The 25,578-nt window shown below is 56.1% G+C and overlaps 1 protein-coding gene across 19 annotated transcripts in view; it reads left to right on the top strand.

The window, feature by feature from the left end:
• Positions 1 to 25,578, top strand: part of NFATC1 (nuclear factor of activated T cells 1) — a 94,904-nt gene that overhangs the window by 52,557 nt on the left and 16,769 nt on the right. For 7 of the 19 annotated variants that reach the window (XR_004984324.2, XM_036418048.2, XM_036418044.2 and 4 more), the window contains 2 exons: positions 163 to 295; positions 11,343 to 12,032. Coding sequence is in view for 17 of the 19 variants with exons in the window: in XM_036418048.2 (XP_036273941.1) it covers positions 163 to 295; positions 11,343 to 12,032 (823 nt within the window). In the remaining 2 variants the exon portion in view is untranslated. Of the gene's footprint in view, positions 1 to 162; positions 522 to 1,796; positions 1,820 to 2,342; positions 2,545 to 11,342; positions 12,033 to 25,578 lie in introns of those variants that run through there. The other 12 variants (XR_006740359.1, XM_036418046.2, XM_036418049.2 and 9 more) reach the window with 9 other exon arrangements.

Here is a 25,578-nt window from a genome sequence, read left to right as displayed (position 1 = left end):
GTGACCAGCAGGCCGGCCTGCACACGCGTGTGCCCGCACACGCGCAGGCTCTCGGCAGGTAGCTTCTTCCAGCGGCCCCTCCGTGGGAGCCGTTCTCCTCGCGGACGAACCCTCTCAGTGCAGAGCCTCTAACTGCCCCTCCCGTCTGCCCTCTCGCACTAGAACTCGCTGGTGGTCGAGATACCGCCGTTTCGCAACCAGAGAATCACCAGCCCCGTCCAAGTCAGCTTCTACGTGTGCAACGGGAAGAGGAAGCGGAGCCAGTACCAGCCCTTCACCTACCTGCCTGCCAATGGTAACGCTATCTTTCTAACCTTACGTGCTGCGAACGAACCGGTGGGGTGCTTTTTCTAAAAGAGACGCAGAAACGATGAGCTGCTGTCGCTGCAAAACAGCACGGTCGCACTGTACCTTTAAGCTGTGTTACCATCCTGTTAGCAAGACCATGTTGCCAGTTCTTTAAAAAAAAAAAAAAAAAATAGAGAACCGTCCGGTGTATTTTCCTTTATTAATGTTGGGGGTTGTGGCGGGGGGGCGGGGTGGGGAGAGGGAGAGAGGGGGGATGGAGGGCGTGTATTGGGGTAATTGCTGATCATTTTGCCAGCTGTTTGCAAGTATGGAACAGCTGGGGCGGGGGAGGGCGGGAGAAAGTGCGGCTCTCCTGCACTCAGAGCTGAGCGGGCTCCTGTGCGTTTAAATTCTATAGCTGTGTGAGGCGGGGAGCAAACAGCTATAATTATTTTGCAGGTGCCTTTAGAAATAAACCCTTGCTATTAAGCCTAAAGGCTGCTGCCTGATGTGGTCATTAAGTCACATTGATGTTTTTGTGCTCCTGCTAAAACCCACATGACTTTGTTCCATGAGTAATTGCAACGTCCTGTGACCATGAGGCTTTTTACCTTTTTACTCGGCCACAGAGTACTCTCTCGTTCGGATTGTCCGTCCACCCGTGTTGAGGATGGCTTCTTATCCCTTTCTTAAAAATCCCAGATCACTGGTCCGCTTTTTGGGGTCCGTGATGAAAGAAAAGAGCATCGTTTGTGTTTCCACTCCCTGCACTGGTAGAACGTGAGGGTGTGTGCAGAGCCCACACCCCAGGCGGTGGCCCGTCCCCCCGGCAGCCAGGGCCGTGTGCACAGGATGGCACCTGCTGTCCTGGGTTTGTGTTTTGTGGAAGCCCAGCTATGCAGACAATCTTTTAATACTGTCGCCTTCGTTCTCAAAAGACAAGCGTGAAGGGGGAAATTATACTCCAAACACTGATTGCAAGAGCAGCCGTGTCGTTATCTTAGTATCGCAAAGGGGAGACTTTTAGAAGGTTTCTGTTCTCTCTAAACGTAACATGCCATTTATTGTACAATAGACCAGGCCATGGAAAGCTCTCGAATGTCGGTGTTGATACCAAACAGTGGGAATGAACTGAACTGTCCTTGAGGCAAACACGAGCCATGCTTTTGAAGGTGTGAAAACTAAGATCTTGTTGTAAAAGTGCCCTATCGTGCGTGTGTGCACGGAGCAGTGGTGTGGCTGTCAGCAGCTCCGGGAGCCGGCTCCAGGGGAGGGCGTGACCCCAGCGTGCGGCTGCGGGCTTTGTGGTCTGTGTTGCACGTAGGTCATGAATCCTGTCCGTTCTGGAATAAGGTACAATAGCGCTGAAAAAGAAAACATTTAGTCTCTCTCTTTTTTTTTTTGAAAATGTAATGATTATGTTCTAATTAAACTTCAAGCATGATTGACCAGATATTGAATGTTTTAAAGAAAACCTAGGCCTTATAAAGAAAAGTTTCTTTGTAAAGCAGTTTAGAAAGTAGCTCTACAGTCCTTGCTCCAAGTTCACAAGCACCGAGGGTTACACATGACCCGTGTCAGAGGGGAAGGAGCCCATGTGTGACATGCACACCCTCTTCCATGTAGGGAACCTCCTAGGACACATAACTGGGACCCCAGGCTGATGCTGGGCTGTCCATGTGCCATCAGGGTCACCCACCTGCACAGCCATTCAGTGCTGCAGTCTCACTCCCACAGAGCTCAAAGCCGCCCTCTGCCCCAACAGCTCCGGCCCCACCCTCTATGTCTGCCCTAGGCCCTCCACCACCATGCTCTGTGTCTGCCATGGGTCCTCCAGCACCTTCATCACCATGCTTCCAATGACATCTCATCTGGGCCCCTCTCCCTCTGGCTGGTGCCCCAGCTTCACCTGGTCCATCCCATTAGCAGGGACCATCAGGCTCCCTGAGGCCTGCACTTCCAAGCCTTTCTGGGGGTGTGAGCCCTATTGATCAGGCCCTCGTCTCTTTTCGCCACTTGTCTCTGAAATTTCCTCCTTATCTACGAAACTGCAGGCGCCCTCGCTGCCCTGGGAGCACCCAGCCTTCCCTGCCCTCCTGGGCGGGGTCCACCAAGCCTGTGGGGTTGTGATCGCTCAACACGCCCCTAGCCTGTGAGCTCCCCGGGAGCAGGGACCTCCACCGGCATCTGACTCCGTGCCTGACCTGTGGGGCTGTCCTTATGTGGTGCTGAAGATAAATAAATGAACGAATGATATACTAGAGCTCAAGCAGCAGTTTTGTTCTGGTGTTTTCCTCGCCGTGATTGCTGCCTCCTTAGCTTTGGAACTGAGTGGACTCACCACACTGAGCAGGTGGGAGTGGGCCTGGAACCAGGCGCCTGCCCTTGCGTCTTGCCCTCCCCCGGAGGTCACTCAGAGCGTCTCCACCAGCACCCCCGTCACAGACCGGATTGCCACCTGAGTTCCGAAGACACCCTGCCCTGTTGGGCTCGGGGAGGGGGGGGGGGATAAGGCGTGGCATTCATCAGGAGAGGGTCACCTGACGCGAAGGTGCTTTGGTCTGTATCCCTCTCTCGGACCTCCGTGGTGAGGCTGTAACGTCCTCCTCCAAGCTTGGGGGCCTGGTCCACCTGACACGGCAGTCACGGCCTCAGGTTGCCGTGGAGACAGGCAGATTCCCTTCAAGCTCATGACATGTGCTGTTGGAACATACAAGACGATGGACATAAACCCATTTAAATCCCACCCCTGAAATTCACTTCCATGTGCAAATGTGTAAGGTCAAACCTCATCTTGGGCTTTCCTTTGAGATTGGGTGGAAGTAGGGGGACCGGGTGGCTTTCCTGCTGGGACAGGGACCTGGGGAAGGCACGGCTCTCACACTGAGCCCCCAGGGCAGGCCGGCGCCGCCTCTCTGCAGGACCCCAGGAGTTTCAGGGGTGGAACTGAAGGGGACAGTGTTGGTGGCTGGGCAGAGGCAGAGAACTGGGAAGGGCCCACACCTGTCTAAGCCTCTTGTCTCCTTCCCCACCTGCTGTCTCAGCTCTGATGTTGCCTTCAATAACAGCAGATAAACCTCCCACCCGCTGCTCCCAGGGGTGACACCCACTTCCACCTTCACCCTGCCAGGAGCCAAGTGCAGAGGCCTCGGTCGGGTGGATCATCTGGCTGCTGGTCTGCGTGGGCCCAAGGCCGTCGGCTCCCTGACCCTCTCTGGGGCTGAGTGATTAGTAGGGAAAAGCTTCCGGGTAAAGGCAGGGCCGTGAACAGATGCACAGCTCCTAGGAGACCCCTGCACTCACCCGGGCCGCCCTGAGGGCAGCACGCAGGGCAGAACAGAACACTTGGGATTCTAGAAAAGCTCTGTGCGCTCACACACAGCAGGAGCTTCCTCAGGGTTCTTGCTTGTTGCTGCTGTAACAGCACGAATACCGCCTCTGAAAGGAAGCTGCCCTGTCCGTCCAGTGCTGCCCTGTGGCTGAGGGCCCTGGCAGACAGACATGGACAGGAGGCCCCATGGTTCTGAGTGGTTCCATACCATCAGAGGCGGGTCCTGGGGCCTTGCTGGGGATGAAGGTCCACGCCCACTGTTTTTCCAGTTAGGACTGGCAACATAGAGCTCACAGGATAAAAAGAATTCCAAGTTGGGACCTCAGAATTGCATCAAATGAGAAAAATAAATCGTAACACATTTTTGGGGTCTTGGGGAGTTGATCTTTTCGTGTGAGATGTTTCAGTTGGTTTCCCATAGGTCATAGGTCGGGGCCGTGCGGGGCCTGGATGGGTTCCAGTGGCCAGGACTCCCCGACTGGGGACCGTGTGTCCTTCACAGACAGTCCCGCACCGAGGCCACATGTCGGTGACAATGCAGCTTTTTGTCCCCGACAGAAACTCTCAGGACTGTGGGAGAAAACACCTCAACCCCTGGGAGCGGCCGCCGACCAGGATGGCCCTGCCTGGGGGAAGGGAGTTTGGAGGTGGAGACGGACCTCCACTGAGAGGGGGGCCCTCAGCCGTCCTGCTCGTCGCTAGAGGGACCCCGGTTAAGTCGGCCATCCTCCTCTGAGGATGCCCTGATGAAAACACATCTCCACCTCTAGACGGGGAGAGGGGAGTAGATTCTGTTCTTGTTTGCATTTCTCAGTCCAGACATCGGAGTAGAGTGAGAAGGGGGGAGAGGAGGGCGAGAACCGAGCCAGGTGCCACACGGATTGCCCCACAGCGGCCAGAGCAGGGCCTGAGTGGCAGGCAGGTCTCTGCAGGTTCCAGAGTTGGGGCTGACCACGTGAGGGCCCAACTCCAGCCCCCAAGGACCCTCCTCGTTCCGATGCCCGCCGGCCCGCCCCAGCTCTCGGGGCGGCTGGAGCGTGTAGGTGGACCTGGACACGCAGCCTTCCTTCCGCCCAGCAGCCTCAGCCACACAGTGAGCTCCAGGTCCACCTTTTCCACCAAACATCTTGGCTCATTTCCCCCCAAGTTCATTGCATTAAAGTTTAACCCCAAAGTACTTACCATTGTGTATGCGTTATACATCCCAACAGTGCCTTCAGGTGGCCCCTGGCTTCTGTGTGAAGTGTGCTGGCCGGACCTGAGCCCTGGGCCTCTCATCTCCTGCTCAGAGCCCCTGTCCCCCACCTCGGGGCCCCGCCCAGGCCTCAACTCATCAATGTGCCTCGTTTTATAGGCAAAGAAATGAGCCCCTGGGAGTTTGAGCCGTTGGCCCCAGACACACAGGGGACACACACCCCTCCTAGCTTGCTCAGCTGGCCCGCCGTGGGGCGTGCAGTGTCTGACCCCACGGCCAGTCCTCTCCAGGCCTGTGGGACACTGCGTGGACCCTCAGGAGGGCTGCCGTGTCCCCTCTGCCGGGGTCTGTTCTCGTCTCTGTCTGACAGCAGTGGGAGGTGCAGGCCAGGCTCAGCCCGGGTCCACGCTGGCTCCCAGGCCGGTGCCTCATCGCAGAACACCTGCTAGCTTTCAGATAAAGCAGATCGTGCAGACATTTCTGACCCACTTGTACATCCTGGGAACTTCCTCCTAAAGACAGATGAAGCTGAGGGGGGACAGGTGGGTGGCCGGAGGGGAGGGCAAGGAGAAGACGCATTCCTAGAAGCCGCTCCCTGCAGCGCAGCTGGTCCCATAGGCATTCTGGAACCTTCCTCCCATGGGAGTGAGTTGGTGTTGGGAGCAGGTCCAGCCCCCGGCTTTGACGTCACCTCTCATGAACGGCTCCCAGAACCAAGTGGCTGTTCTTATTAAATTGCCATTATTACTGGCTCTCGTGCTATTCCAGCCAGAAAAGGAGGGACCAGTGCCCTAATCTCTCCACATTTTTAAAAAATATATATTTTATTGATTTTTTTACAGAGAGGAAGGGAGAGGGATAGAGAGCTAGAAACATTGATGAGAGAGAAACAGCGACCAGCTGCCTCTTACACACCCCTCTCCTGGGGATGTGCCCCCAACCAATGTACATGCCCTTGACCGGAACTGAACCTGGGACCTTTCAGTCCCCAGACTAGAGAGGATGGGCCCACACCTAGAATCAGGAGGGAATTACTGGGGTTGCCCTGGAGTGAGGGATGGGGCTGCTCAGAGAAACAGCAGGACACCGGCTTCCGGTGCTTGGTTCTGGGCGGAGCCACAGATGGGCGGGTGTGACAGGCCCTGGCTGCATCCCCGCGCTGCTCCGCGTAGCCGAGGGAAGGCAGTTAGTGCTCTCAGCGTTCGTCAGTGAAAATGATAAAATGTGCTCTGCGTGAGGACCCACAGCCCTGACTGCCTGTACCCCCTGCCGAGCAGGAATATCATGTCGCCCCACACACCCCAGGGAGTGGCCCTGACAATATCTTTTTATCCAAGTGGAAGCCTGGGGGTCGAGGCTGCGTGGGGACCAAGTTTGATTTTGCACCTGCACCTTGTCACTGCCCAGGGCTGAGTCACTGTCAGCTCAGCCCACTGGCCGCCTTCGTTCTGTTCATCGATTAAAACACATCCAGTCCAGGCTGTTGTTGCTCAGTGGTTGAGCATCAAACCAGGAACCAAGAGGTTGTTGGTTCAATTCCCAGCCAGGGCACATGCCCCGTTGCAGACTTGACCCCAGGAGGGATCATGCAGGGGGCAGCTGATGGAGGATGTTTCTCTCTCATGGATGATTTTTCTATCTCTCTATCCCTCTCCATTCCTCTCTCTAAAAAAAACAATAAAAACGTATTTTAAAAGTAAATGAAAAACAAACAAACAGCCAGTGGTGGCCATTTACAGATGCACCCCTGGGTGACAGGCAGGGTAGAGATTAGCTGTTCACCCAACATCCTGGGCCCACTGCTCTCTGGGGTGAATTCTGAGAGGTTTCAGGTGGGTGTGTGGATGGGGTGATGGTGGCTGAGCCTCGAAGGGGAAGGGCACATTGTCCTCTGATGGTCCGTGTGAGATACGGCGGCAGGCCCATGTGGGGCCATGAGGACCCAGCCCGGAGTCTGTGCGCGTGGCATCACCCTGGGAAGGTGGGGGCCTGGGTGGCAGGTGGGGCTGCAGGAAGCATTACCACCACCCCTACCACTACCACCCCACCTCTCCCCCTGCCCCCCACTGCCTCAGAAGGTACCTCCCATCACCATTGCCCTGTGAGGAAAGGAGCCCAGTGGCCAGGCTTGGATTTCTCTGAGTGAGGCCAGGAATGTTCTGGAATGCTGTTTGGCCCACACACCACTGCTGTAGGGGCTGGACAGAGCCTCCTAGGACAGAGCCTTGCCCACTCTCGTTGTCTTTAAAATTGCCATGTGCATGTGGCAGGGGCGAGAAGACCCTGCAGCCTGGTTCCTGGGTACAGAGTCTCAAGTCTGTGAGGGATGTCCTCGGGGCGGGTGAGCCTGATGCCACCACTCCTGGGCCCGGAGACTCGGGGCCTGTCAGTGAGGCGCTGGCGTCAGACACACCGGGCCTCGGCGCCCGCACAGAGCAGAGAGCAGCTCCGGGGGCGGTGGGGCCTTGGGGTCAGACCGCGTGCGCCGTCTCCGCAGCAGGCAGCTGCTGGGCCGCGCCGAGGGGAGCCCAGCGCCCTGAAGACCAGCGCTGACCCTGCCACGTAGGCTGTCTGTAGCAAGCTGACCCCTCTAGTCACCTCCGTGCCTCTGGCATGACCTCCCACTACCAGCCCTCCCGCCGGACGGGTAAGGGTGGTGGACGCAGGGAGGACAGAAGACGTGGCATCTCAGGGAACCTCCGTGCTGGGAGGAATCTGCTTCTGGGGGGATGAGACCCGCCGCCAGCAGCCAGGGCGGCGCCACTGCTGAGGCCTCTGCGCAGATGGACGTGTCCTCCTCCCTGCCTAATGGGAAACAGGAGGCGGCGCCGAGGTGGCTCTGATCGGCAGGGAGGTGTTCATTTCCTTTGAAAACCACACGAGAAGCACAATTAGGCACAGGCAGAGTCGCAGTGTGTTCCGAGGACACCACAGGAGCATGGGCTGCGGCTTCGTCCCCGGAGGGTCGTGTTTATGTTTCCCGAGTGACCACACGCCCGCGGGCTGGCCGGGCATCGCGCCGGCCTGTCTCAGCTGCGGCCGGGCGGTGCGTCCCGGAGCCCCTGCCTGGTGCCGAACCACCGGTGTCTCTGTGCTCGGGCCGTGCGGACTCCCCGGAGCAGGCAGGGCGTGGATCACCTCCGCTACCTGAACACAAGTTTATTTCTTAAGGGAGTCTGTCCTGTGGCCTCGTGTTGGGCCTCTGTATTGGGCCTCGGGGTAAACGGGGAGCACGGTGCCAGCGGGGAGCAGATCACCTCATGGATGTAGAGTGGCAGTGGCTGCAGACACAGGGAGGGGTGTCAGAAGGGATACGGCCTTCAGTCCCCAGAAGGCTGGGTGGGCGGGTCCAGCCTGATGAATTCAGCCCTGAGTCCATGTTCCATCCTTCTGAAGCCATTGGGGGTGTCCAGTTCCCTGTGTCCACCCCTCAGGCCCCGGCTCGGCTGGGGACTCCCAGAGGCCCCCATCAGGCATCTGTGGGATTTTCCCAGAAGGAGCCCTGGAAGCAGGCAGATGTGGGAGTCAGTGCTGGTGCCACGGGGGCTTGAACAGGTCATCGGCGACTCTGTGGCCGCCGAGCAGGCATGGCAGCCTGCTCCCGCCCACTGAAGGTGCCTGCTTGGCCGAGGGCCAGCCAATGGGCACAGTCTCCAGGTTGGCAGCACGGCGAGTAGGTCACGCTGCTGGCATTTCCCCAGGCTGCTCTTTTGGGCTGCACCTTCAGTGAGGTGAGGAGCAGATGGGTAAGAGGTTTAATGAGCTCAGGGGATGCGTCATGAGAGACACACGGACCCTCATGCCTGGCCGACTTTGGGGCCAGACGGTCCCACAAGGCCCTTAATTTAAGTGCCAGGCATCCATGAACTCTGGAAGCTACCGAACCCGTGCGGACTTTTACCTTTGCCACTCTGAACGCCCGGTTTCACGCAGGTGCCTTTGGAACGGGAGACGCTGGTCCCTCCGGGGGGCACATTTGCTCAAGCAGCCATCAACCTGCCTCCTTGCCCATTTCTGGGTTCATAACCTTCTGGGAACAGGAGGGAGGCTCCTGGTTGGGCCCGTGCCTGGACCTGCACCTGGACCACAGAGCCGGCCACAGGGACTGCCCGAGGGTAATGCTGGCCGGCACCGGCCGCTCGGGCCAGCCGTCTGCCTGGAGCTCAGCCCCTCAAGGTGGAGGAGCGGAGGCCGTGGAGCCGGGGCCGCAGCTATTCTCTGTTAGCTGTGGGCACGTCATCGCGGTCCTGGCAGCCCGGGTCCAGTCCGTCCCCTGCCTGTCTGTGGACACGGGCACGTGGCGGGAGCCTGCGTCAGGCGGCCGGAGGGGGCAGAGGCAGGAGGCCCCCGCTGGGATGCTCGTCGGCAGGACCCCGTCACGGGGGGCCGATTAGGAAGTTAACGGAGACCCTGGGAAAGGGTGCCTTCCCGGGTGCCACCTGACCGAGCCACACATGCTCTTCCGCACACGCTCGGGGACACGGGCCACAGACACGCACGGCCTCGTCGTGGGGTGGCGGCCCTCCCGGACACACGCGCCCGCCCTAGGGAGCAGCCCCCTGCCCCCCAGGACTCCCAACTGCTGGCCGGACCAGGGCTGCGGAGTGTCACTGATGTGATCAACACAGAATTAGCATTTGCCCCCGAGGACGGCCAACTCCTCTGGTCCCTTCTGCCGCCACTGACTGGCTCCTCGGGACAACGGTGGCCCAGGACTCCAGCCTTCATCCTGGGCCCTGGCCGGCAGCGCTCTCCTGAAATAAGGAAAGCCCTCCCCACCACGAGCGGGGCTGTGGAGCACACGGGGCGGGCCGGGCGCCGGGCACACTACCTGTGGCTGCTGACCGCCCGCCGGGGCCCCCTCAGGCACCCGTGCGAAGTCTGCCGGCGCTCCGTCCATCCGCCGGGCTCACCTGCCCCCAGCACTCACCGGGTCAGCCGTACCGGACCCAGCGTGCCCCAAGCTGCTGGGTGCCCAGGCCCCAGCGTGGAGGCAGCGTGGCCTCCTCGCACGCAGCCTGAAGGCCCCGCAGCTCTCAGCGTTACGGCACTGAGCAGCACCTGCGAGTCTCCAACCGCGGTCATGGCGACGCTGGTGGAGGCCTCATGACTGCTGTGACCCTGTGTTTCCTCCCTGCCTCCACTCACACCCACACCGCCCAGGCCCACAGACGGTCATCCACGCACCTGGTCTGTGTGCAGAGGGACACCGTAACGGCGGGTGCGTGATGTGAGTCCTGCCGGGACATGCTGTCCCGTGGTGAACTCCCGGAGCTGAAAGCCTAGGCGTGGACGTCCATTCGCAGGGGATCACTCGCCGGGAACCGTCCTCGCCGTTCAGTCTGAGTGCCGCCGCCTTCACGTGAGAGGCAAGGAGCCCAGCAAGCGGACACCTGTCCCAGGGCACGCCTGTCCCAGGGCACGCCAGGCAGCCCCCACCCAATGTCCTCACCCAGCGGCTGGGGAAGCACGGACACTGGGCCACAGAGCAGAGCAGACAGCACACTGGCTGGGTCCAGACCTTCCTGAAACATTTTGTCTCAAGATGTAAACACGCTTTTTGTTGCTTAAGGAGGAGGCCGTCTGGCAGGCCCTAGGCTGTGTCTGAGGTCCCTCCATGACAGCTCCTGGTCACACTGCAGTCTTCGAAGCCACACGGGCACCTGCTGGGAGTGTGTGCGATCGCTGTCACCCAGAACAACCTGACCACAGAGGCGTCTCTGGAAATGGGCAGGAATGAAGCCGATGAGACAACGGGACACAGGAGGTGGGCGCGGGGACAGCGGCCTGGGCTGGAGGCGGAGCCGAGCCGAGTCAGCACACGGCTCCCATGTGCCTTCTCCCGACGACACCCCCTGCAGGGCCTGGGCCCACGGGACCTTCTCCTCTTCCGTGTGCCTTCAGCTGCATCCCAGCCCGTTCTCAGCCTCGGCCGCTTCCCAGTGAGGGGCCGGGGCACTCGAAGCAGCTCACAGCTCAGAGCCTCCCCCGCAGGCCAGGGCGGCGGTCACGGCTTGTTCTTCAGCAGCGGAAGCCGAGGGGCGGGAAGGAGAGGCGGCCTTTCCGTTCCTGGCACTGACGGCTCCTCTCCTGACACAGCCGTCGGGGGTGTGCGCCGCACGCCTGTCCTCACGCTCGCCGCCCGTGCAGACGCCTATCAGGCGGCGGTGGTAGCGCACAGATGCGGCCGTGCGTCCAAGTTCGCATTCTCGCTTTGATTGCTACAAATCCGTGGGCCCTCGGGTCCAGGGCTTCCACTGCCGTTTGCGAGCGGGTTTTTATGGCACATTAGTGCTGTGGGAGACTCCAAGGAAAATAGTTTCTCGGTATTAGAAGCAGCTGTGGCTTTCGGAGCCGATGACTCACGCCCTCCTTTTTAATTGGGTGGGAGAGCCGGGCGGGAGACACAGGGCCCAGTCACGGCGCTGTTTGTCTTCACAGGGTGTCCTGGCCGCAGCCCGCCCCGGCACCCCTCTGCAGCCGTGTTTATTTAACGTGTTTTTCTTCTTCTTCTTCTTCTTCTCACAGTTCCAACCATAAAAACAGAGCCCACCGACGACTACGAGCCGGCCCTGACCTGCGGACCAATGAGCCAGGGCCTGAGCCCGCTCCCGAAGCCCTGCTTCAGCCAACAGCTGGCCCTGCCGCCCGACCCGGGGTCCTGCCTCGTGGCCGGCTTCCCGCCCTGCCTCCAGAGGAGCGCCGTGATGTCCCCGCCGCCCAGCACCAGCCCGACGCTGCACGACCTGTCCTCCGCCCCCTACAGCAAGGGCATGGCCAGCCCGGGCCACGGCCCCCTCGGACTCCAGCGGCCGGCCGCGGGGGCCCTCGCCGGCCCCGAGATGCCGAGGCCCGTGGGCATGCACCCCGGCTCCCCCCAGCCGCCGCCCCCCGCCCTGCTGCAGCCACAGGTGAGTCCACAGCCGAGCAGCAGCCGTCCCCCGGGCGGCCAGCCAGCGCTCTGTCCCCACAGCCCCTCGACTGCACTGCCATCGGGTACCCAAGAGCCGACCTGTCTGCAGTCCTGCAGCCCAACCCGCCCACCGGGGATGGGCCACCAGCAGCACCAACTGCCGAAGGTTCCGGAAACAGAGCCTGCAGCCGCCCGGCCTCCGCCGCTGCCCGAGGTGCGTGAGGACAGTAATCAGGGTCTGGCCCCCACTCCCGTATCGGTCAAGCGAGAGCCTCAGGAGTTGGACCAGCTGTACCTGGACGATGGTAAGTGCCCGCGGCCGCCAGTGGGCGCCTGGCTTGGCACCGTGGGAGTGCGCGGAGGAGGGGTGTGCGGACTCGCTGCTTGGCGGAGGAGTGCACCCCGGCTCCCGAGCCCCAGCACGGCACGTGGCTCTCCCTGCAGACGTGTCGCTGAGCGTGGCAGGCAGGACAAGGGTGTGAAGATCTGGGTGCCACGGTCTTCCTGTAAAATAGTAACGAGATGCTGTGGTGGTTCTCGGCGTATTCAGTATAAAGAGCTGCTGTTGCCTTGGGGACGAGCTGGGGCTGTGGCTGAGGGACAGCAGGCCGTCTGACTTGCACCTTGATCACCACGGTCAATGGTCGGCAAACTGCGGCTCGGGAGCCACGGTTTGCCCCTCTGTTGACTAGTGAGTTTGCCGACCACCGTGTAAGGCATTTTCCTTACCCAGAAGTTTTGACTTCAGGTTAAAGACATTAGTCCATTATTAACATGTTGTTTAAGTGTTTTTCTCTAAGGCAGTGGTCGGCAAACTCATTAGTCAACAGAGCAGCAGCCGCCTGTGACTCGAGAGTCACAGTTTGCCCACCACTGACCACGATCTGCTCGTTACGTGTCGGTCCACTGGCACTTTCTTGGGCTGTGAGCACAAAGGATCCACACAAGTGATCTTCCGGACTTGGGCACGAACGGTCGAGGTGTAGGCTAGTGGGGAGCAGTCAAGGGCACACACCTCTCCTCTTGGGGTGCTGCCCTGGCCTCCATCCCTCCTGGGCGAGGGCAGATGTCTGGCAAGCCCCTCCAGCCTGTGTCCCATGACCCTGGCACCTCATGGGCAGCAGCAGCCTTTCCCAGGATGCCTTGCTGATGACGGGGCAATGTTTCACATTCAGTGGACTCACGAGTACTGGTTCTGCCCTTTGAGAAGGTGCCAGCATGGGAGGAGCTGGTGAGTGAGGGGTGCCCGGGCCACGGCCCTGGGCCAGTCTCTGGGCCCCTCTGGACTTGGTTCACTTAATGTCGGGAGCTATATTTGGTTGAGAGGTAAAGGCTGAATACGACAGTCACCATGAATCTCTCAGTCCAGGGGACTGCTGTCGTTGTCACCCAGTCCCAGCCCCCACAGTGCAGCCTCTGCTGATTGCCCTGCTCCTGTCAGCCTGGTGGGGTGAGGGCATGGAGCTCCGGGTGCCCAAAGACCACACCCTCCCACTCCTCTGGGCTCTGATGCCCACCTGGTGCCTCCGACGGGCTCCTGCTCCCCCTGTCACACTCCCAGCTGACACCAGGCCCCAGTCCTGGAGGTCCCGCCTCAAAACATCTTTCAAACGCCTGTGCCGTCTGCATCAGAGTCCCCACGCTGCTCAATCACTTGGTCAGGATGCTTTCTAGCAGGTCGTCTGCTCTTCATTTTCCCCAGATATGCTGCTTGCTTTTTCCCTGTGATCATGGTCATCTGTAGAACAGTGTAGGAGTCACTCCCTGTCCTCAGCCTCCTGCTCCGGCCACACACACTGCCCCTCAGCCACCCATGAACCGCCTCTGGTCTGCCCACTTGTCTCCAGGTCACATACGTGGTCCTGGGCCCCCTGAGGTCCCACGGCCCAGCCCAGTGCAGCTTCGCACACGTAGGTTCTGTCAGCTCCGTTTGAGGCACATGTGGGGACCTCATTCCCCTAAGTCTCCGTAGTCCCAGGCCAGTTATAAACAAAGCTTTTCAGTGTAGCCCAGGACAGCAAAGCAATGTTCTTTTTGGGGTCAGGATTGGGACCGTGGTTAAGACAGCTGTGCCAGCGGCCTCCCTGGAAAGCAGTAAATGATGTCTATGAATATACACCTTTTTCACGCACCGCTCCCTTCTTCCCCCTCCCCCAACACCACCCCATACGTGACATTTCAATGCTGATTCTCAGTCAGAACCACACGGGGAAAGCCTGGAGCCCCTGCAGAGTACCTGCTGGCCTTGGGCCCTTTTCAGACACTCTGCTCTGCCCGCCACAGGAGAGCGAATTTCCCTTAGCCCGTTAGAGCAGGCGGTGGAACAGCTGTTCCCGGAGATTGAGGGTTCTGGGGTGCAGCCTCCCACGTGTTAGGCTTCCCTCAATGGGGCTCTCAGGCCCAAGGGGCTGGAATTGGTCCAAGCACGCGGGCATGATGACCCTGCGCTGTCCTGGCGGCGGGAGCCACACCCTGTCTGTCCCCGTCAGAAAGCAGAGCCAATGCCGCTTGCTGTCTGAGTGGCTGAAATCTCCCCAGCCCGTAGGTATGTGGAATATGGCTGGTCCCGGCCATATTTCCCAGGAAATCTTGGGGCACTTACTGCTGTGCAGCCGCCGTGAGGAGAAAGCACCTGTTTCATCAGAGGTTGGGCAAACCATCTGCCGAGAAAATCCGGGCTCGTGGGAAGATCTTTGTCTGTTTATTATTATTATTATTCCTCTCCCTAGGATATTTTCCCATTGATTTTTAGAGAGTAGAAGGGAGGCGAGAGACGGAGAGAGAAATGTCGATGTGAGGGGGACACATCGATGGTTGCCTCTGGCATGCAGCCCAACCAGGGCAGAGGATCAAGCCTGCAACCGAGGTGCATGCCCTTGACCAAAACCAAACCCAGGACCCTTCAGCCTGCAAGCCAACACTCCATCACGGAACCAAACTGACAGGGTATCATGGGAGGACCTTGAGGCCAGGTTTTTGTGCCACACGTGACTCCTCGGAACCCGGAGCCCGCCCTCTGGTTAGAGCAGCGATGTCCGTGCAGGTCAGACCTGGGACAGCATGACATCAAATCGAGGCCATGCCGCGGTCAAGGAACCTGAGCCTCCCGCCTCCCACCCCACATTCGGAGGGCGTCTGGGTGGGTCTGCACTGTGGTTCCTGGAGGCGGCGGTTGGGGAGAGTGGCTGTGGTGTGGGCAGAACGACGCTGCTCCCGTGAGGCTTGGGTGGCATGTCAGCTCCATGACCTGACGCTTTGCTGGCCCCGTGTGAGGTTTCTGTGTAACTGAGGTTTTTTTTAAGTTAATTTGTCCAACGGGGACAATGTCCACATTCCTGCTTGTTCCGGGTGGAGGAAGGTTCCAGAGAGCTTAGGACACCTTGTGTGCTCAGTGTGTTGGGAGGAGCACCTTGCCTGGGAGAGGGGCCAGGGCTGACCCCGGGCAGGGAGGGGAGAGGGGCCAGGGCTGACCCGGGCAGGGAGGGGAGAGGGGCCAGGGCTGACCCCGAGCAGGGAGGGGAGAGGGGCCAGGGCTGACCCCGGGCAGGGAGGGGAGAGGGGCCATGGCTGACCCCGGGCAGGGAGGGGAGAGGGGCCAGGGCTGACCCCGGGCAGGGAGGGGAGAGGGGCCAGGGCTGCCCCGGGCAGGGCAGGCAGCAGGGGTGCCTTTGCCAGGAGGACACCTGAACCCCGTCCCCAGGCCGCCGTGTCACCTGTGCCGCGGACTTCACGGTATCTCCAGGACAGATTGCTCAACCTTTTGGAGTTGCGACACTTTATTGTGGTTTGACCTTTTTACCCAGTTAGATTCCGTCATTCTTCCCAGAAAACGCGGCGCAGAGGGAATCCCGGCTTATTTTAGGATGTCTTTGTTTGGGGTTGTTCCTACGCTCAGGTTCTGTTTCAGAGGTGCTCGGCCCATAAATATCTTTCAATTACAGTGTCTTCTTTGGTTTAACAATATTCCTAGGACTTTTGGCTCTCCGTTTAGATTTCCCGGTCATGGGAGAACCACAAGAGTGCCTTTTTTTTAAAGGTTGGTTTTACGGACCTTGTGTTATTTGAAATGTAGATTTTTAAAAATGTGTCGTAAAAGCTGCGTGGGAGCCATGTCTCTGACAGGATTTCTGTGCGTTGGCTGTTGTCGAGAGCAGCCCGAGGGGACCACCACCCTCTGAGAAGGGGGTGTCCTCGATTCACTCACGTGGAGCGTGCGGTTCACCCCCACACACCCGCACCTGCATCATTGCCTGTGTGCCCCGCTTCCATACATTTGCTGGAAGCATATCCTAAACGTTTCTGAAGCACACGGGGTATTCCAGCCGTTATGTGGAGGGGACCCGCACCCCGGTTTGGCTGAGACGGAGCCCCTCCTTAGAGCTTTACAGCTGCAGCGATGGCTCCCAAGGCGTTGGCTCGTCTGCCGCCAGAGCCCGCTGTTGTCACCTCGACCTCCCTGCCGCCTCCACCACAATCCACAATCGGCCCTTTCAGCTCCTCCAGGAGCTCTAGGGTTTCCAGAAGTCTCCATGTCATTAAAGCAGCAAGCAGGTGGACCAGGCGGCCAGGATCGTGTCTGCCCCGAGTCTGGGCCGCGAGCCCCTCCGCCCCTCCTTTCCTGAGCTTAAGCCGCCCTGGGAGACAACAAAAGGCTTTCCTCATGGAAAGTTTTACTAACCTGGCCCGGCGCCCGGGGCTGAGCCTTCCCCGTTCCCGACGGTGATTGAAAGAGTCTGCATTAGGGGAGCAGGCACGGGCGCCGTTAATGCTGGGACGTTAGTCCTGTGGACGCGCTGCCACCGGCGCGGGGAGACGGGGCTCAGCCGGGCAAGTAGCTCGTTAGGGTCCGGCCGGAGTGATGTGCATGTCTGCGTGGCGCTCAGTGGCCGTGAAAGCGGGACCGCGTGCCACGCGGAGATGGGGACTGCCATGGCCGCCGCGGGAGCCCGGCAGCTTCACAAGGGGCTCTCTTGAGACCCTGCGAGGGGCGCTCCTCCGGGTCCCAGCCCGGAGCTGCAGGCCGTGGAGCAGGACCTCCAGCTGCTCCCTTCCCGCTGCCACGCCAGCGTCTCCGCACTCCGGGTGTGCCTCTCCAGGACCTCAGAGTCTCCAAGACGCGGAGCCGAGCTCCCAGGGGCTCTGTGCCTTCCAGGGGCTCAGACATTGGCTTCCGTATCTTAGAGTTTGCCTAGATCAGTGGTCGGCAAACCGCGGCTCTCGAGCCACATGCGGCCCTTTGGCCCCTGGAGTGTGGCTCTTCCACAAAAACACCACGTGCGGGCGCTCACGGACAGTGCGATTGAAACTTTGTGGCCCAGGCGCAGAAGTCGGTGTTCGCGGCCTGGGCGATTCTATTTTGAAGAAATGGCGTTAGAACACTCAAGGGGCCCAAGAGCCGCATGTGGCTCAAAAGCCACGGTTTGCCAACCACTGGCCTAGATCAGTGGCTGGCAAACTCGGTCAACAGAGCCAAATGTCAACAGTGCAACAATGGAAGTTTCTTTGGAGAGCCACATTTTTTAAACTTAAACTTCTTCTAACGCCACTTCTTCAAAATAGACCCACCCAGGCCGTGGTATTTTGTGGAAGAGCCACACTCAAGGGGCCCAAGAGCCACATGTGGTTCTCGAGCCGCAGCTTGCCAACCACGGGCCTAGATAAACCCGACCGTCACCTGCAACCAGCAGCGGCTGGCGCTTGGTGGGAGGACCTTCTTGCTAACCTGGGGGAGGCTGCGACAAGCACGGGCTCTGCTGTGTCTTGGAAGGAGTGTGTGTTCGTGTTGGAAACCCGTTGCCGTGGACTCCCGGGAGGCAGCAGGCGGGGACCTGCCCCTTGGTGAGGAAGGAATGGAAAGGCAGGCCCGGCTCTGCATGTCCGCTGAGTCAGGCTGTCCATAAATAGGGCTGTGACGGCAGCAGCGTGTCTTCTGTTCCGTCCCAGGTCGGGGTGAGGAGCTCCGGTGTCTGCGAGGTCCCGGGCACTTTTCTCAGCCGCCTGGCACACACGCTAACTCTAGCACAGAACGCTGTGAGTGACACGCCTTCCTCACAAGCCTCGCTCTGCGGCCCAGTGATCTCCTATGTGCTTGGAAGGGAATTTGGAGGGTTTGCTTTCAACGAATCAACCCCCTTCGTTCTCTTTTAACGAGAGGCATTAGCTCGTTCCCTTCTTCAAGTGGAGAGTTGTTGGAGGTTATTCATTTGAGGGAAAGAAACGGGGTGGAGCAGAAAGGAACAAAAAGGAGGGAGCCAGGGGTCTCGTGGACAGGCAGCACCGTTCAGAGCTGTTTGGTGCCGAACACACTCGTCCCCACGAAGCGAGAGGGAGCGGGAAGTGACGGTCAGGTCGGACTGCGGCGGCAAGGCGGGCCTGCTCCTGCCTGGCAGTCCTTTGCCACAGGCGAGCTCTGAGCAGTAACAAGGTGTCTGTGCATGAGCACCACGTGGTCGTGTTGCCGGGTTTTCCTCCTGTGGAGAGTGGGCGCCGTCCCAGAAGCACACAGGTAGCTCTGTCTTCATTTCAGGCCAGTGTGCGGCGTTGGCCCGGGCTCCGCGTGCTCCCTCTCTGATGCTCGTTCTTGAGAACAAGTGCTCCGCACAGACGCCCAGCTCTGCGAGCCGGCCAGTAGCATACCACGGTGCTGTGTCACCGGAGCGTGAAGCCACAAAGCCGGGCATTCAGAAGCACAATGGCCACATTCACAAAGCCCAGCTGCTGATAGGCCGTCAGGGCTTGGCGTCTCTTCGGGGAGCGTGGTGACCAGGGCAGTGCCGGGCTCTGTCTACATCTGTCGGACAACTGTGTTTTCGCAAGTGGGGCCAGGGCCCGGTAACGTGAGCCAGGCGCTTGGCTCCGTGCCCCGCAGCTCCAGGCAGAGAGCCAGCTACACACGGACACTTCCAAGCGATCTTCCTGATACAAAAGGATGGCTTCACGTACGGATTCCCCGGGAACAATGGTCACGGGCTCACAGATGTCCGTCAAGCCCAGGCGGAGGAGAACACAGGCTTTTGCAGTTGTACTGACTGTCTTCCCGTCGGCGCTGAGAGAGTGGTTCGCAGCCCTCGGTGACACAGCGTTGCCAACTCACAGAAAACCCAAGCGGCAATTAATAGTGGTCTGTCCTGGATGCGTGGCCTTCGGTACTTCCCCAAGTGACTTTTATATATATTCTCTGTTTTCATACCCGACCTTACAACGATCCTCTGGGGCAAAGCTACCCATGGGAAGCCCACCTAGCAGAGAAGGAAACTGAGGTGTAGGCAGAAATGCCATTAGACTTGCTCCACAGAAGCATGGTTAATGAGTGACAGACCCAGGGACACTCCCTCGATCTGCCTGCTCTGATTTGAACAGTCCGGCTGCTTTGCCAAGGTTCAGCTATATTGCTGAATATTTCCACCCACCAGAGGTGTGATCAGCAAAGATTCCTGGTCACAAGTCTAGCTTCCAAGTGCAAGTGGGCCTTGAGAGCTGACGAGGGGGGTGGTGTCTATTCATCTTCATTAGAGAACTTCTGGTTGTTAACGGAGGTGCATGTGGTCACTCAGGAAGGCCTGGAAGACAGATGGGACTTCCAAAGTGATGAAGAGAGGACCTGGGTGAATCCCTCCCCACAAGGGCAATAAAAATACTGACAAAACTCTCCAGTCAATAATTTCAGAGTCTGAAGATTACCAAACAGGCAGGACAAGTGAGAAACATTTATTCACTCAGAATCGGGCCTGTGATGTTTTAACCTGGGCTGCTGCCTCCCCCTCGCCCCTCAGCTCCATGGGGCATGGCATGAAAAGCAAGCACTTCACAAACAGATTGGCCTCTTTGGGGGTCCCATTAAGAACCCCATCCCCACAGTGCAGTCAGTGTTTTGACTGGTCATGAGCTCCCTGGAAAAGCTGCGTTCCTCGGGCATCATCAGAAACAATGAATGCTGGCTCTGGCTGGGTTGCTCAATGGGTGGAGCATCATCCTGTGCACCAAATGATTATAGGTTCAATTCCTGGTCAGGGCACATACTGAGTGAGGTTGCAAGTTCCATCCCCAGTCAGGGCACGTCCCAGAGGCAACTAATCTATGTTTCTCTGTCATATCAGTGTTACTCTCTCACTCCCTATCTCTAAAGTCAATGAATGTGTCCTTGTGTGAAGATAAAAATAAATTATAGATGCTGTAATTATGCTCATTGGAGCTGCCCAACACTGTGTTCTCAATTGGAACAAACAGGGACTAAACCTAACTAGATGACCATGGTGCCGGGAGGGGTTTGAAAAACCCAGACATATTCCTGGGGACCTAGAATTCTGCACGTGTGCACACAGATGTTCGCACGCTCAGGGAAGACTTGGGGAAAGAGAGGGCTCTGGTCATTCACCTCTGGCTTACCTTGAGACCCTGCACAAGCACAAGTGAAAGCTAAGGCTGACTTGTGAATTCCCTGCAACACGCAGATCTCCTTGACAAATGCCCTAATGGCATAAGGCATTCAAAGAAACCTGACAACTCACTGACCATTAAACTTCTAAACTGAGGGTGACCCCTAGAAGCCTAGTTTAAACATAAAAGCAAGACTTTTTTTTAAAAAAGGAGGACAGAGAACTTAGTGGTCACACAGTTGGCTCAGAAAAGTCTCTAAATCAAGGAAACAGCAACAGTGAGAGAAAAAGAGTCCACAATAACAACACGTCATGGGGGAAGGGATGATTCTGCTACAATATGTTATCTGTAGTGTCCAGTTTCAACCAAAAAATTATGAGAAACACAAAAATACGTCTTATATGTGGGGGGAAGGGCTGGGGAGGCGGGGGGGGGGGGGGGGGCGGTGTTTGGAACCAACTCACAGGCAACAGAAAGTGTCCCAAGAGAGCTCTAGTGTTGAACTTGATAGCCAAGACTTCATATATATATTCCAAGGGAATCAATGTTTAAAGAATTTGAAGGTGAGTATAACAACTCTCACTAAAGAGGGTATTTCAGTAATGATATAGAAATTCTTTTCAGAAAAGAGCTAAGTAGAAATACTAGTGTATAAAAATATAATAACTGAAATTAAAAATTCGTTAGATTGGAGCCCACAGAGTAAAAGAACCAACAAACTTGAAGGAAGATCAATGGATTGTGCAGTCTAAGGAATAGAAAGAAAAGTGAACATGGGGACATCATAAAGCATACAAGCATATGCATAATGGGAATCCAGAAAGAGAGGAGAAAGAATGGGGGAAAATACATATATATATATTTAAAGAAATAATGGCCAAAATCTTTTCAATTAGATGAAAAACATTATTCTATACATCCAAAAAGGTTAACAAATTTTAAGTAGGATAAAGTCAGAAATTCACACCTAGACACATCATAACCAAACTGTCAAACATCAAAGAAAATGAGACAGGCCTGAAGGCAGCGAGAGGAAAACAAGATACCAGGTACATACCATAGATGCCTCAATAAGATTAACAGCTGACTCCTCTTGAGCAATCATGGAGGCCATAAGGCAGTGGATGTAGTATTCAAAGGACTGAAAGAAAAAGGCTATTGACCAATAAGTCCATATCTAGCAAAAGTGGCTTTAGCATAGGAGGCATGAAGCTATTCCCAGAAAAGCAAAGATGAAGAGAATTTGTTGCCAGCAGATCTGATCTACAAGAAGAACCAAAAGGTGTCCTTGAGACAGATGCTAACTCAGATCGACACAAAGAAATGAAAAGCACTGCTGAAAAGAATTGCATAGGTAAATAAAAAAAGACAACATGAGCATATTTTTAAACTTTTTTCTTCTCCTAACTAATTTTTTAAAAATACATAATCATTACAAAATGTTTTGATGGGCTTATAATATGTAAGTATGTTGAATGACAATAACAGCACAAAGGAGGGCAAATAGGCTTTTCTCCAGAACAAAGTTTCTATATTATTAGAAATAAGTAAGTATTAACCTGAAGTTGTTTTACATTAAACTGCATATTGCAATTCCTAGAGGAACCATGAAGAAAATAACTTTAAAATATATAGTAAACAAAACAAGATTTAAAAAAAAAAAAAGGGATTTAAATCATATGCCAGAAAAAAATATATTTAACATGAAAGAAGGTGGTAATGCAAGATCATAGGAGCAAAGCCACTACAAACAAACAAACAAAAAACCACAAGACGTGGAAAACAAGTCGTAAAATGGTAAATGTAAATCCTACAGTCCAATCACATAAACAGTAAAAAGACTAAAAACTCCAATAAAAAGGTGGAGCTTATGAGACTAGACTGGAAAAACCCCCACAGGATCCAACTATATACTGTCTACAAAAGACATGTTTTAGATTGAGAGCACAAATAGGTGAAAGTACAAGGGTAGATAAGATATGTCATGCCAATAGTGACCAAAAGAGATCTGGATGAGACAAAATAGTAAGGACCGAAAAAATGTAACTGGAGACAAAGAGGGCATTTATAATGAGTAAAACATAAGTTGAGTAGAAAGATAAAATAATTATAAATATATTTGCACCCAACAATGAAGATCCATGCTACATGAAACAAAAACTGGCAGAATTGAAGGGATAAATTGAAAGATAATTTTTTTAAAAATACCTGTAGATTTTAATATTCTACCTCAATAATGGATAGAACAACTAGACAGAAAATCAGCAAGGAAATAAAACAGCTGAGCAGTCCTGTCACCAGCTTGACTTAAATAACGTCTGCAAAACACACCACAGAGTGCATGCGTGAGGACCGTTCTCCAGGACAGACTTCCTGTTTGGCCATAAACCAAGCCTGGATAAATTTTCAAGATTAATTTTGATCACATGGGTATTACTAGTAATCTATAGCATCAACACAGTTCCTGCCAAAATTCTAGTAATTTTTTTCTCAGAAACTGATGAAATGATCCTAAAATTTATATGAAATTTCGAAGATCCAGAATAGCCAGAGCAATTTCTAAAACAAAGAACGAAGTTGGAAGAGTCACATTTCTAGACTTCAAACCTCACTACAAAGCTGCAATAATCAAGACAGTGTGATAATAATATAATACCGTACAAGACATGTAAGTCGGTGGCAGAATTTCTCTTAGGGAATCAAATACGTGTGCCGCTCTGTTACATGCTGGTTAGTAAAATTAAGGGCTATCTGTAAAGCAGGCATCCTCAAACTTTTTAAAGTGGGGGCCAGATCACGGTCCCTCAGAGAGCTGGAGGGCCGGACTATATGAACTACTAATTCCTACTGTAACACCTCGGCTGCGCTCACTGCCCAAAAAACCTGGCAGGCCGGATCAGACTCCTCTGCGGGCCGCATGTGGCCCGCGGGCCGTAGTTTGAAGACGCCTTTACGGTAAAGCATGGGCCGAGGTGATGGAAACAGCTCCACCAGTTGCCCCAACAGGATGGATGCCGTCCCGTCCTCTGACATGGGCGATGGAGGGTCTCTGTCCTGTTTATGAAGGTTGGACACTCGGAATTTGGAGTCCCTTTACCTTTTCAGTTTGAATGTGAAACCGGGTTCTTCCTTCCTCCCAGATTATAATATAAAGAACAAAGAAAGCCTTTGAAACATCCGCCCTTATCACTCCCAGGGACCTCAGCTAATCATTGCCTGATACTCAGGACAATAGGCCAGTCAGCCAGGCCCCTCCCTCCGAGCACAGTGATGGCTCCCAGGGCCCAGAGCCTGGCTTTCTTTTGTCCCAAAACTGGGAGGCAGACAGTGCAGGATGCGGTCATCTCCGTGGACCAGGGGCGGGTGTTATCGGCCCCCAGCCCATCCTCCCTCCCGCCCTGAGGTGAAGGCATGCCCGGCCAGGCCCTATCAGGCCCTCACAGCTGCTGTTATTTCAGATATGGCAGGAAGTGGGCCCTGGAAGACAGTGGGAGCTCCGAGCCCTCGGTAACATCTAGAAATGTCTGTGATTTACCCGAGGCCCTGGCTGCGGTCCAGCCGCTACAGGAGGGAAAGGGAAAAGTACAGCAGAGACGCTGTCTGGCTTCGCAGACAAGGGGGGAGCTTTGCCGTCGCCTTGGGGCCCCGGTCGGCCAAGTGCTCCAGGTGGCGAGGCGGCAGCTCCCTCTGCTCCGGGGGGCGGGACCCACACGTGGGCGCACCCCTTCGTCTCCTTCTCCGAAGGTCTCCCCCACCCTCTCCGCCATCAAAGGGGCAGGTCTGCAGTTTCGTCCGGTGGGTCCCTGCAGATGGCTTTAACAGGGCTGAGCTCTGCCCTAGCAGAAGCCAGATGGGAAAACCCTCACACATGGCGTTTGTGAGGTCACGTTTGAGGGCAGAGCAATTCTGTGCAGACGGGTCCTCTCGGACTCAGTTGGGTCCAGGCGGCTCGGAGCTGCCGGAAAGACATTCCCTCTGTGATGCCCTGTCCGCGGGCGAGCGTCTGCCACCTCTGCCCGCTCCTGAGCATTTGCTCTGGGATCGGCGCTCAGCCAGGGGCCCAGAGACGGCGGACGGTGGCCCCGTCGGCGATCTCACTAGCATCTGCGAGTGTTTAGTGCGAGAAATTACATTTTAGGACATTTCCTCTTCATTACGGCCCAGGCGAGATTGGTCAGGGAGGGAAATGTACCCAGGTCACGTGTCGGGGCTGCCGTGGTCCCGGGAGGGGAGAGCCGTGCTGTTTGCTGCTTTTGGCGCAGCTCCTGCTTTCACAGCGTCAAACTCAGAGTCGCCTTTATGTGCACTTTCCTTTTTTTTTTTTTTTTTTTCCACAGTAGCTGTTGCCAGCACGCTGTAAACTACCGTATATCACTCAGATTTAAGAACCTAAACGTTAAAACAAATTAAACTCTTGTTGACATTGTAATAAAAATCAGAATGGAACCGAGAGCAGCTCAGCAGAAGCGAGCTTCAATTATTTCTGTGGATTTAAGATTGTTTTCTGGGATCTCCAGACTCCCAGCACAGCAGAGTTATTTCCTCTTGGCAGATGGCGGGAGAGAAGAGGTGATGGATGGATGGAGGGATGGAGTGAGGTGGCCGCCACTGGCCAGCCGGAGGGGGCCGTCCCTCCGTCACCTGAGCCAGTTGCTCTGGCCTCAGCAGGAGCGTCTGCGGCAACTTAAAAAGGCAGCCACGGGACAGCCACACGTGTTGGGTGGCAGGAGCCATGTGTCCGTATTTTATGCATTTTAATGTAAGAAAGGAACTCAGCCCAAGCTTGTTTGGCTCAGTGGATAGAGTGTCGGCCTGTGGACTGAAGGGTCCAGGGTTCCATTTTAGTCAAGGCACATGCCCAGGTTGTGGGCTCCATCCCCAGAAGGAGGATGCCGATCAATGGTTCTCTCTCATCGTTGATGTTTCTATTTCTCTCCCTCTCCCTTCCTCTCTCTGAGATCAATAAAAGTATATTTTTTTTTAAGAAAGAAAAGAAAGAAAGAAAGAAAGAAAGAAAGAAGGAAGCTCAAAACTGTCAGTGTCTGTTAACTAGGTGTTTAGGTGTTGGTACTGGATTACAGAGCTTTTCAAACAGAGGTTTGACTGTCCTTCAGACTCATCCGAGCGCCCCTCCCCACCCCTTATCTTCATCACCACACGAACCGTGAACCATGATGTTTGATGCCCTGTTCACAATCTCTCTCACTCCCTAAGATGGAAACGGTGGTTTCCACTGGATCCAATGCCAGCTTTCCACCCTGCGTGCAGCTTCCTGCCGTGATAATGCAGAATAAAGCACTGCGGAGAAGCCGGCAGATGGAAAGTGGGTGATTGATGGGTTGGAGAGCGCTCTCCGGAGGCGGCAGGCTCCTGGGAGCTGAGTTTTGACCTGGGCTTCCGAGGGAGTCTTTCCCCAGCACCACCAGGCCCTGCCCGCCCCTCGGCTTCCTCCTCTGCGCAGCTTCCTGTTTCTCT

Source organism: Pipistrellus kuhlii, unplaced genomic scaffold (assembly GCF_014108245.1).
Source record: "Pipistrellus kuhlii isolate mPipKuh1 unplaced genomic scaffold, mPipKuh1.p scaffold_m20_p_6, whole genome shotgun sequence".
NCBI lineage: Eukaryota > Metazoa > Chordata > Mammalia > Chiroptera > Vespertilionidae > Pipistrellus > Pipistrellus kuhlii.
This window is presented reverse-complemented; position numbering and strand designations above follow the sequence as displayed.